The 12,397-nt window shown below is 41.4% G+C and overlaps 1 protein-coding gene across 2 annotated transcripts; it reads left to right on the top strand.

The window, feature by feature from the left end:
* The first annotated feature begins 305 nt into the window (after positions 1-305).
* Positions 306-6,807, top strand: LOC125771509 (uncharacterized). Of its 2 annotated transcripts, XM_049442190.1 has the most exons (5): positions 306-551; positions 638-1,496; positions 1,563-2,468; positions 5,193-6,068; positions 6,132-6,807. In XM_049442190.1, the coding sequence occupies exons 1-5, from the start codon at positions 308-310 to the stop codon at positions 6,799-6,801; spliced, it is 3,555 nt and encodes a 1,184-aa protein (XP_049298147.1). In that variant the 5' UTR covers positions 306-307; the 3' UTR covers positions 6,802-6,807. The 2 variants fall into 2 exon arrangements, with proteins under 2 accessions (XP_049298147.1, XP_049298148.1); XM_049442191.1 differs by having other exon boundaries at positions 5,193-6,163.
* The last annotated feature ends 5,590 nt before the right edge of the window (positions 6,808-12,397 follow it).

Genomic DNA, 12,397 nt, shown 5'->3' with positions numbered 1-12,397 from the left:
TTGTCCAGTGTTTCTTATTGTTGTTTATTTTGGAAATTCCCAAAGCCTTACCGGAAGCCTTTGTTTATAAATAAATCACCAGACTTGATATGTCTTGACGAATTGTTGAAGAAGTCTTCGAAAAAGAAAGAAGCAGTTTGATTTCAATTATTTATCACATAGATGAAGAACTTCGCCACTTCACATCAGCAATCATTCCATGTTTAGCAGTGGTATAGTGAAGCTGTAACATCAGTGCATGAGCTAAAGGGTGATAAGGATTGGGAAGATTTCATAACTCAACAGCGTGAAGTTTCGGAATCAAACCATGAATTGGCCACTGATAAGTGTCGTAATGCTGTCCAGTGTTTTGTGTACGTCGTCTCAATCGCTAGGGCCCAACCGTATAGCTTGTGGCAAACGTAGAGTAAAGACAATTCATCTGATACACAAAGGTGTTGACGCGAAGCCAGGCCACTGGCCATGGCATGCCGCCATCTTCCATCGTGTGCGTGGTAAGCTGGAGTACGCTTGTGGTGGATCAATCATTGACGAGGAAACTATTCTCACGGGTATGTAGAGATGCGCGTTAAAGGGGCCATCATCTGGCCAGTATGTCTGCATAGATACCAACAATTGTGTCATTTCTTATCCGAAGCCGCTCACTGTGTCTTCCTTGAGAATGGGCCTATCCCAGAGAACCGGATATTGGTGCGTGTGGGTGCTATTCATCTAACCGAGGAGAGTGAATACGTGCAAGAACACTCGGTGGATGAGGTGATAGCCCATCCAGGGTACAATGCGAGCAGATTTATGAACGATATTGCACTGTTGAAGCTGACCAACAACATCACGATGACACAGTTCGTTCAGCCCGTTTGCCTGTGGACGATGGATGACGGTCAGGAGATGATCGTGGGTAAGAATGGTAGCTTGGTAGGGTTTGGACTAAACGAACAAGATGTTGTGTCTGACGAGCTGAAGCAGGCAACGATTGGTGTAGTGGACGCATTAACATGCATCAAAAGTGATCGTGTATCGTACGCTAATCAGCTTACTTCGGAGATGTTCTGTGCTGGAGGACAGCAGGGAGTTAGCGCATGCAATGGTGACAGCGGCGGAGGTTTATTCTTCAACGTGGAAGGCAAATGGTTCGTGCGGGGCATCGTTTCGTTTATTCCTTTCGGAATAGGAACGAAGCTTTGCGATCCCACGAAGTATACTGCCTTCACCGATGTTGCAAAGTACATGGGATGGATCGAGCTATTCGTTAATCCGCGTGTGCTATTGTTTGACACTAACGAACTGGAAGTGGATTACGAAGAAAAGCTTTCGCTGTTTAACCTTAACACTTGTGGAACTCATACCGAAACATTTGCCGCTAACGGAAAACCGACGCCGCGACCTTGGCTAGGAATGGTCGTAACGAATGTTCCAGAAATTAAGTGTGTCGTCACGTTGATAAGCGAATGGTATGCTGTAGGTGCAGCAAGCTGCTTCAAAGATGGTGTCAAAAAGTATGTACGAATTATATTTCAATTGCACAACCTTTTGCTTGTTATTGAGTATCATTTCGTTTAAAGTTTACGTATCTTGTTAGGCATACCATTAGAGCAACTTGAGCAAAAATGTTTCGAACGGGATGGAGTTACGGTGTGTTCCAATCAACCACAGCTTCGAAAAATTCAACGTGTGATCATCCATCCCAGATTTACCATTAACGCCATTAACAACGATATAGCACTGATCGAGCTTCGAGATCCCGCAGACACTACGCAGCCGAATGTGAAACCCATCTGTTTGCCAGTTACACCGACTCTGTACACAAATCTAACGACTAATTTGTCAGTGATGTCTTACTCCTTGGATGAAGGTCTTTACAGAGACCAGATCGTAAACTACGTGGATTTGAGGTTGTGTACAAAAACATTCGTAACGTCAGGGCTGCCAGTAGAAGAGAAGAGCCTTTGTGTGGCCGTTCCATTTGAGGATGTCCTGAAGTGTACTTCTATGGGTAGAGGAGCACCTCTTCAGGAGCGAATTATGTTCGGTGCTGACGGGCGATACATATTACGAGGCTTAGACATACTAGGACTCACCTGCACAGGTGTAACGAGTATACTGAATGCCTATATTGATCTGTATGGTTATCTTGATTGGATGCTATACAACATGAAACATCATGTAGCACGAAACATCGAAGCGGAAGCAGCGAATGCCACTTTAGCCGAATGGATCAAGTTGCAGCAGGAACCGGGCAAGGAGAAGTTGAAATTGTTCAATATGGATACCTGTGGATTAAATGTAGTTACTGCTAGTTCAACTATCATTCCCTGGATCGGGACATTAAAAGCAGTTAAAAATCGTACGGAAGAAACGTTTAGTTTTAGCCCCCGAATTTTGCCAAAGGAAATCGCAAGTTTAGTAGTGCTAATAAGTGATCGATATGCGTTGGCTCCGGCTCATGTTTTTAGTGAAGCGGTGTTATGGTACGTATGATTTTGTTATACTGTTGTAAGTTTGATATTAGAGATCATTCTGAATATCAAACGAAATACTTTCCGGCAGAAAGACTCCAACCAAACGGCAAGCAAATTAGTATTCCGGACATCCGTTAGAGTCGACGAAAGCTTTATTGAGCTTTTTCTTCGATCAATCGGTCAACATGAACAAAATTCAAAATTTTGGTATGGAATGAGTGCTTACGTCTTTTGGCAAATGAAGTCTTCTTTGGTGGTACTAAATTATCAAAGGAGTTCATAGTCTGTCATTTCTGGTTTTCCTCTACTTTATCGTTTACCGTAGCAATTTGCATTTGTCTCGCTACAATTTAATAGTGATGCAAACTTGGAGGTGGATCAGTTGAGTTGATATAATCCAATGCTAAGCAACCTGATCCGATCCAATAATAAGGGATCAAATGATCTGAGATCAACTTGGTACGTCGATGTTTGATGCTAATATATTTAATTGTTTTAAATAACATGGTTCATTATATTTTTAGCAGAATGCAAATTTTGCTTTTTATTTTAAACTGTATTATTTCATAATTGAAAATTTTATATGCTATTTTTTATATTTATCACATGCGGAATATACTACTTGTTCCGGCAGCCTCTGCTGCACAAGCGTTAGAAGGCTTCTTGTAATTTTCTTCTTTCTCTTTTTTCATAGACAAAATTCAACAAAAGTAAAATAAAGTAAAAATAAAGTAAAATTCAAAAACGGTCTGTCCTCTTTCGCTGTAGAACGCTCACTGGTTTTTTTCCCTCAGCACGATTGACAGCCGTTACCCTTGGATTCTTCTGGGTTTATAGCATGTACTTCAAACCTTTCTTGGGCGTTCTAATACTACTACACCACCATATATGTTAAGGCTGGTGTCGTTGCTCGGTCGTATACGATTTTATCGTACGACCAAATTGCGAGGGGTGTCATTGCTCATCCGATTTGGTCGTACGATTTTTTTTTGAATTGGCAGTTAAAACAATTTGTTTACATGAACACCGAGAAACCCAAGCGACAGAGCAAGCGATATACGACGAGTTGAAATGTCATTTGCTCTACGGCTCACACACACATGAACATTTCAAGCGTTTAATCTATGTAGGCTGTTTGGTGCGCTAACGCAACTATAGTTTTGATGGTAGAATACGTTCGTTTGTTAGGTACCCACAGAAATGGTACAGAAATTATTACATTTATTTAGTTTTTTTCAAATGATTTGTGTAGTAGCTGCGTTTTATCAACAATTCCTGACATAGTAGCGATCCAGATAATGGAGAAAATAAGTGCTAAATAGCCAAAAGTGTGCAAAAATCATTCCGATGCGTTGGCATCGGCAAAAGTGAGATGCACTGCATTCAAAAGATGAAATATTCTTCAGGATCAAAAACGAATTCATCCAGGAATGACCAATGCGGTGGACGAAAATGGGTACCTTTCCGAAATATATTCGCAAACCCGAAACAAGTCACGGATAACTTTCATCAACGATGGTAGAAAGTGCTTGCGTATCAGAAACGGTGGTGTGTGCGTTCACAGTTCAAAGAACTACAACACACCGTCAGTATGACACGAAACAGTATTTGTTTTTTTCTATTGGTTCAAGAGATACGGTTGTATTGAAAAGAAAGTGGAAGGAAAAATAAATTTATTTTTACATTGTTTACCGTGTAACAAAAGTGTATACAATTATTCATTATTTAATACATATCTAACATTCGCAACTAAAAACACAATCGTTACACAATGTTTGCCATTTCGAGATTCAGGTTCGGTTATATTCATCGAACCCGAAATTAGTTTCAAATTCCTGCATTGAATTCAACGTTCATTCATCTTTTGAAATAATGTTGCAGCAGGCGTGCTTCTTCTTGTGTTGTGCGGTGCTCTTGCTTTGGAATATACAAACTGCTCATTTTCATCACCCCTCTCTATGAAGCAGCGTATTCAAATCAATAAATGCATTAGAACCGATATGTGGAGCTCTTGATCAAATCCAATATGAAACACAAGATAGGAGTATATAGAAAAAGTTTTAGTTAGAGTTAAAAATAACATAACAGGCGTAGGTGAAGGAGAATGAGGAAGCAGAGTGAGGTGCGTGAGAGTGAGCATAAGGGGGTGTGGGGTGGGGATGAGTAATTTTTTTTTCTCATTTCATAAAGTTTTGAACTCGACACTATAAACGTACAATATTCGTCGAAAAAGTACTTCCCTTCGACGTCGAAACGACGTCGTTTCGACGTCGGATGCTAAGCGTTTTAAGCGTTTTTTGTCGGTTGGGAAATAACACCTATTTCGCGTTTATACAAGCGAGTTCAACTTGTTGCATACGACCGTGCAACCAAATCAAAATCATTTGATTTGGTCGTACGACCAAATTGGTCGTGCGACCTTATTTGTCAAATCCCATACATTTGCCTTGCAACTAGTCGTATACGACCGAGCAATGACACCAGCCTAATTGTTTGAATTGGTATTCTAGCCACATAAGATATTTATTTCATATGTTTGACAGCACAGCAAAAACAATAGAAAGACTACTGGACTACTAGCTTAGCTTGCATAACACGGAAAGCGGAATTAAATTCAGTATATTTGCATGATTAGCACTACTGCTAAACAATGTTGTCGGTTCTACATTGTCGTACTTATGTCGTAATTTCAATTAATGATATTTGTTTTGTTTTTTTAATTTATAATTTCAGGCGATCCATTTACTTAGGAGATCCACGTCACGATATGCGGGTTGAAATCGTGTGTATGTTTCAAAAATGTGATCGCCCGTACCAAGAAGTGCAGATAAAAAATATTACTATCCATCCGGGGTACAACTCAACTACAAATATGCATAATCTCGCTCTAATTGAGCTACTAGAGCCAGCCAACACTACAAAACCATTCATCAGTCCCATCTGTATGCCTCTGACGGAGAAACTTCGCAATAGTACACCGTTTGAATTGATGGTGCCGATGTACATTGACCACGAAGAAAGTAGTAATCTTTTACCGCTGGATCTGTTGAACTGCCAGGAACGATTCGCACAGGAGAGTTACTTAGTGACGTTGACCGATCATTTGCGCTGTGCCGTTTTGGATGAAGACTATGGTGAAGCAACAACGGTGAAATCGGGCGCTCCATTACAAACATTGTTGCAGATTGGAGAGAAGCAGCGTTACTTTCTAGGCGGTATAAACAGCTTCAAAGATTTGGTTAATTATCACAATCCCAACTATCCGTATCTGTTCACGGACATCAATCCGTATCTCGATTGGATTCTGGAAAACATGCAGCTTCATGATCGTGATACTCCGTCCAACAAACTCCAACCATCGGAATTGATCCGTGTGGATCGTATGCCAGTGCGGAAAACATCGAAAGGAAGACTTTTCAATTTTAACACATGTGGCATATACACGAGAGATACCACTCCGGAGGGAACCAATGAAACTGAACCTTGGTCTGGATTCGTATTTTCATGGAACTCAACGAACAAGTCCATTGGCTTTGACAAATGTGCCGTGGTGCTGATTAGCGAGTGGTACGCTGTGGGAATCGCGAGTTGCTTACAGCAAGAAAAAAAGTAAGTGTTACACTAGTCCTCTACACTTTAAGTTCGAGATACTTATATGATGTTTTGTTGCAGACTATTCGTTCAGTTTGGCGTATACTTTAAGCAATATAAAGAGAATTTGCTCAAGTATGAGGAGATTACGTATTCCCAACCAACAACGCACATGATACCAATAAAAAAAATCATCGTTCATCCACACTATAGCAGGGCAAGTTATGCCAACGATATTGCACTGGTACAGCTTGCAAGACCGGCCGACATCTCACAAAACCACGTAAAACCCATCTGTTTGCCAATCATAGACGAGATACGTAGTTATGACGCATCAAGCATGGCAACAATATCTTTTGGTACGCTCAGGGATATCTTCAAAACGTCAAAGGTCGGTCGCAGATATATCAATTCGACCGTATGTCAAGAGCGCTGGGATGGATTAGCGTTGAATTTTGAGATACAGCATACGAAACAGTGTAGCTTGTTGCCTAAATATCTTAAAAATGCATTTTATCGCATATCGGCTTTGCCAGGCTTTGCGCTCCACACAACGCAAGACCTGCGAGGGTCAAAGCGTCACTTTATACGTGGCTTACTTATTCTAGAACCCGAACTTTACAGCTCATACTATCCTGCGATCTATACTGATGTAGATGCTTATCTTGAGTGGATATTGGAAAACATGGATGAGAAATTAAACACATTCGGTCAAACATATAACTTAACGGAACGGTTAATTTTCGTTTAAATACAACTGAACAGTAGAATGAATGAATCGCTGTAATCTTGTAAAAGAGTCTGCAGTTGAAAATAAAAATTAAAGAAAATAGGTACCTACATATATGTTTTTATGTGTGAAGTGATTGACATTGGCTGACAATACTGATGGCTGATAGTCATTAATTATATAATAAATAAAATAAAATAATAATGTCCGTAATATACATATTTCTTCTGTGTTATATGTAATATGCTCAATTTAACAAATAAATGTTTTGATTAACTATTTCTTGACTATTTTTCAATATTTCCAAATTTGACTAAGTTCTCCGAATGGATGCCCCAATATAAGTTAGCCAATTATGACGTTTTATCGTATCCTTTACGGCTTATGAAGCGATCAGCGTTGCAATGGCATGTTTCAATACAATTTTATCGTCACTATCACCATTTATGGACCACTTATGTCTGAGATCACTGTACTGTTCGTTGGTCAGAACGTTGCTGAAGCATTGCTCAGTAGTTGGAACTCCCAAAGCCAGAATCCACATTCGGGGTGCTGAAGAGGTAACGCGACGCACGCGTGTTGCAGTACGAGATGGACGAAGTGGTTATGATGACCCACATTACAGCGGGCGTCTCTCAGGGATCAGTACTTGGTCTCACCCTGTGGAACGTCATGTGTGACGGCGTTCTAACACTCGCTCTGCCTCCAGGAGCACAACTCACCGGCTTTGCAGACGATATCGTCCTGACAATCACTGGAGAGTCCACCGAGGAAGTGGAAATGCAGATCGATGAGTGGATGAAAGCTGTGAAGTTGGAGATTGCGCACACCAAAACTGAGTTCATACTGATAGGTTTCGAACGCGTTAAGTCTCTCAATTAAAATCGACGACCGACTGAGATTCAAGGATCATCTGGAAGAAGCCAGCAAGAAGGCTATGCAAACGGCACTTCAAACATGGAAAGACTGAGCAGCAGCACAAGGCGCCTCCATGCCAACGTAGTTACGTCAGCGATGAGATATGGAGCACCAATTTGGACGCACAGCCTAACGGAGAAACAGCACCAAAACGCTGTGTACAAGGTGTATGAAGCGATACGGCGTGATTGCGATCATATTTCTGGTCACGGTTGCTTCAGGAGTCCTGTACAGGTTTCGGCACGCTTCCTCACCTCAGTGCCCAGCGTGTACGAACGAAGAAGAGACGGCGGAACATGACTTGTTCCACTGTCCAAGATTCGCCGAGGAGCGCCAGCAGCTGAACAGCAAACGTGACACGGAGGAATGCCGTATAAACCAGGTGCAGTTTATGCTGCAGAGCGGAGTCTTGTGGGAGTCCATTTCCAAATCGATTCGCCAGATGCTAGAGAGGATTAAGCGAAAATGGAGCCAGCTTTATGAATGTGTGTGAGAATTTCTGTGCACAGTCTTGTGACCTACAGTGCGGTGCTAGCGGGTGTAAATGTTTGTATTGCGTAACAAGACAGACTAAGAGCCACAACATTGCTCTTCCTATGAAGTAATACCGCAAGGTGATTCCGTGGGAGGTTTCAAAGGGTCCAAGGAGAGTTTTTTTTACTAAGTTTTTGCTTATCATATATCCTCCATACTGGGAGTCTTTTGAAGATTTTAAACTCCTTGTAAAAAAAAGAAAGAATCCACATTTAACCCTTTAGTATGTGCAGAGGTTAGCTACACCAGAGCTTCTTTGGGGGTTATTCTTCCAAGCGAAAGTTCTCTCTCTCTTCTCTTCTTGGCTTAACGACCTTACAGGTCACGCCGGCCATTTCTGGCTTACTAGACGACTTATTTTACAACGTAGCCGGATAGTCAGTCCTTGCTACGGAGGGACGGTCCGGATGGGATTTGAACCCGGTCCGGTCGTGTGGACTGGCGCCGTTTATCACATGCACCACCGGGGCACCCCCGAAAGTTAGCGAATTTTTATTTTCCAAACAAGTCCAGCATTCGTTTTGAGTGACAATCCGAACAGGTGAATAGGAGCAAATGGTCAAAGGGGGAACACCGCATGGACATTTAAAACGGGTTCTCCATGTATTGATTGCATACTTTCAAACATTATAAGCCCACAAAAGATCACTAAAAATGAGTTCCGCTTAAATAATTTCGTTTGAGAATTCCTCTAAATAATAAGAAGTCGAAAAAGATTATTGATAAAATAAAAAAGACCACGATGTTGTCGTGCTAATCAACATAATTTATCTTTCGGCATTTTCTATGGTGTATAGTTATGCGGACAAATATGTTTGGAACACGAAAGACGGACAAGTACGGCAAGCAAACATCCTCGGTTAGCATCCTTTTCCCGGAGTTATGGGTCTTCCGTCTAGACGGAACAAATGTTTCGACAATACTACCTTTCTGTCTTTGATTTTCTCTCCCTCATTCCACGTCAGGGTACGTCGACAAAGAAACATTATCATTGGTTCGTGATGTGCGTCTCGCGCTAACCCAAAAAAAAAAACAGCAACCAGCAAGATTGAGCATTCTGAAAGAACTTTTGTGAAGCATTAATTTATGTTACCGCCATTATTATGAACCTCTCGACAAATCGAATCAATTCGTTCGGTTCACCATTCGGTGCGGGGGCACACCTGAGCGTGTTTGAATGGAACCATTCGGAATACAAAGACCAGTACCGCAAAATGAATCTCTTTTTTCGGGAAACTTTCCCCAATAGGATAGTGTCTTTGTTTTCCCGGAACAGCAAGCCTCAGCACGAAATGGGTTCGAAATCGATAGGTGAAATGGTAAAGTATCAATTTCTCCCTTTCGGAATATGTTTCCATTGCACTCCAAAACTCGCTTCGACACGATTTTGCACAAGCAAGGTGAGGAAATTATTGATATCATCAAGTCTGGCTTCAGTTCTGTTTCCATCTCGATTTCACCGCCACCAAGAACCTGAACATTCGTCCAAAAAAAGGAACTTCTTTGTGGTTAGGATTGTGTGGATGCTTCCTTAACGGTGTTTTAGCAAGAATGCTGCAAGGTTTGAAATGTGGCTGCATAGATTTTTCATCGCTTTGGCTCATCGATGTAGCGGTAGAAGGGAACGTGATTCAATCAAGAATGACTCGAGTTGAATGTAGTACACGGTTCACGTGCGTCACGTACACTGAACAGACACGCGGACACATCGGAAAGTGTGCCAGACAGGAAGGGAAGTCTCTCTTAAGAATTGAACGACTCTATTAGAAACGTATTCACCTAAGGAAAAGGTTGTTTTATGTGTAAAAGGGAAAGGTCGAGAGGCAGTGTTTAATTTATGCACGACTAAGTACAGTCTGTTGCCCTTCACAGATTATTACTTGTCTGAAAGGTCTAATCGTAGTGAAAATGAATGTTTTAAAAAAACAAAATTAATTACTTTAAAGGAACAACTCCTCAAAGTAATCCATTCGTATTGTAAACCGGACATGAAATCATGTAACAAAAAAACGATACATTTACTCTGTTGCAATGTGGACTACCTCAGAGCGATTTCTACACAGATGCTTTTAAAACCTTTGAAAGTTATTTTTGTGATGCGGATAGAATACTTAAAGGCGTAGATATATTGAATTTTAAGTAAATTTTGCCTACAATCAGGCGCAAATACGGATTTATTGCTTTTTCATTTCCGTTGTGCAGCCCTCTCGTCATTACAATCTTTCGATCACGAGGCTATAAACGAGAGCTATCGGATAGAAAATAAAGTAACAGTTTTAAGTGGTTGTGTGACACTGCTGTACGTAAAGGGTAGTGTAATCTTCCGGCAACACAACACAACGACCGGAACAAATGAGATCGGGAAGTGCATTGGGAGCTATTTTTAATGAAATAAATTCCTTTCCTTTTTGCATGTGGGCTGGATAAAAGATGGCTCAGCCGAATGAGTGCAACGAAAGACAATGCGACAGTAATGACAATCTATTTTTGTTAAAGGTTCCAATAAGGTGGGGCGATTCTCGCTTCAACCTTTCGTAGGATGAAAAATGTTCCAATTTGGTATTTCCTGAGCGATTGCAAGGGGAAATTAATCTACTACTTGGGTAATGTATTTCTTTGCCAGCGCAAAATTGCGGTTAATTTGATCATTTATTTATAGTAAATAGTATAAATATACAATACATAAAAAAGAACCTAACGTATCTGGCTATAACTCCTCTCAGGGGAAGTATTTTACTGGAATCTATTTTCAGCAATACTAAATTGAGCTTTATTTCAGGTTGATTGAATTACATCGGACAATAGAAAAAGCTATTTATTGAAGCATAAACAACTTTCTCCCGCGCGACCATACCTTGTCTCATTGCAGTCTAATGTTCCAATGCTCGAATGGAGACGTTTAAATCTTTCAACCTTTTTTATCTAAAAAAAAAGGAAATAACAAAATGGAACAGGTCCCGATTGGGTAATATTTTACCTCTCAACGGAACGGAACGTTCATACGCGTATTGTGAGAGCATTCTATGTGGAACGTGCCCGAACTGGACAACCTGCTCGTATGGTGCTAGAGCTCCTGACAGGTCGTCTGGTGAGGTGAGAGCTGTTGGTTTTGCAGCTTATAAGCTTTCGATTCATAAGCCGTGAATTGACCACCAAACTACCACCGACGGTGCAGTCGATGATGACGATGATTATGATTATTATGACAAGCTGTGCTGCCTGGCAGTCTGGCAAGCAATTCTGTGTGAGTGTGTGAGTGGGAATAAACAGTTCGAAGTAAGGGATGTCTACTCACCCCTATCAGCTTCCAATGGTTGATTTTCCACTGACTTTGGTCGTCGTAGCAAACACACATACACACATGCTGTGTCGGTGAGTTGAACGGCACCGCGAATACCGACGGCATTTAAAGTGTGTGCCAGTAGCAAAAGTTTGCCTTTCCTACCGGATTCCGGATGGAGATTAACTCGGATCATGCACGTGGCAAGCGTGGTTTTTTGTTCTTGCCGATGTTTAGCAAAAACTAATGGCGACAACGTGCACCGTACGTGAGGTGCATGAAATGTGCCCGATTCTAAGCGTTCCGTGTGTCTGTCCGGGCACAACCCAACCGAACAGATGCAGTTAATCGATTGCCCGCGTTGTGATTTCTCGCGTTTCTGTGTTCTGTATCTTTTTTTTTTTTGGTTTGCTTTATTTTTATGTTTTCAGCTTTGCCGATCTTGTCGCCGTTTGTTGACGGTGTCCCGTTGGCTTCCTTAACCTTTTAGACAGTCTGCCCGGGTGTGGGTAGTGCTTCCCATGCACCGATCCCATGATGGAGCTAAATAATGCTTGTGCTTTGTTCGTTCGCGTTCCTGTTTCCCGAGGGAACGATACAGCGTACAGGCAAGCGTTCTAACGTGTCCGGGCATTTGTGTCGGTCCGGAAGCTGCCGGTGGCAAATGGTTCTGCTTAATGCTTGGTGATCACTGAAGGCTGACAAACGAAAACAATGAACATTTAAAGTGTTAAGCGTACGAAAAAAAAACCTCTGGGTTGGAAAAGTTAAGAGACTCTGTGGAGTTAAGCCACGATTAGTGTGGAGGTAGGAATTAAGAGAAAAAAATGCACGAAATTGACAGTCGTAGTTGGAAATGTTAGCGAGGGATTAAAAAACAATATA

This window comes from Anopheles funestus, chromosome 3RL (genome assembly GCF_943734845.2).
Source record: "Anopheles funestus chromosome 3RL, idAnoFuneDA-416_04, whole genome shotgun sequence".
NCBI lineage: Eukaryota > Metazoa > Arthropoda > Insecta > Diptera > Culicidae > Anopheles > Anopheles funestus.
The sequence above is the reverse complement of the archived record's forward strand: the minus strand, read 5'-3'. Positions and strand labels throughout refer to the sequence as shown.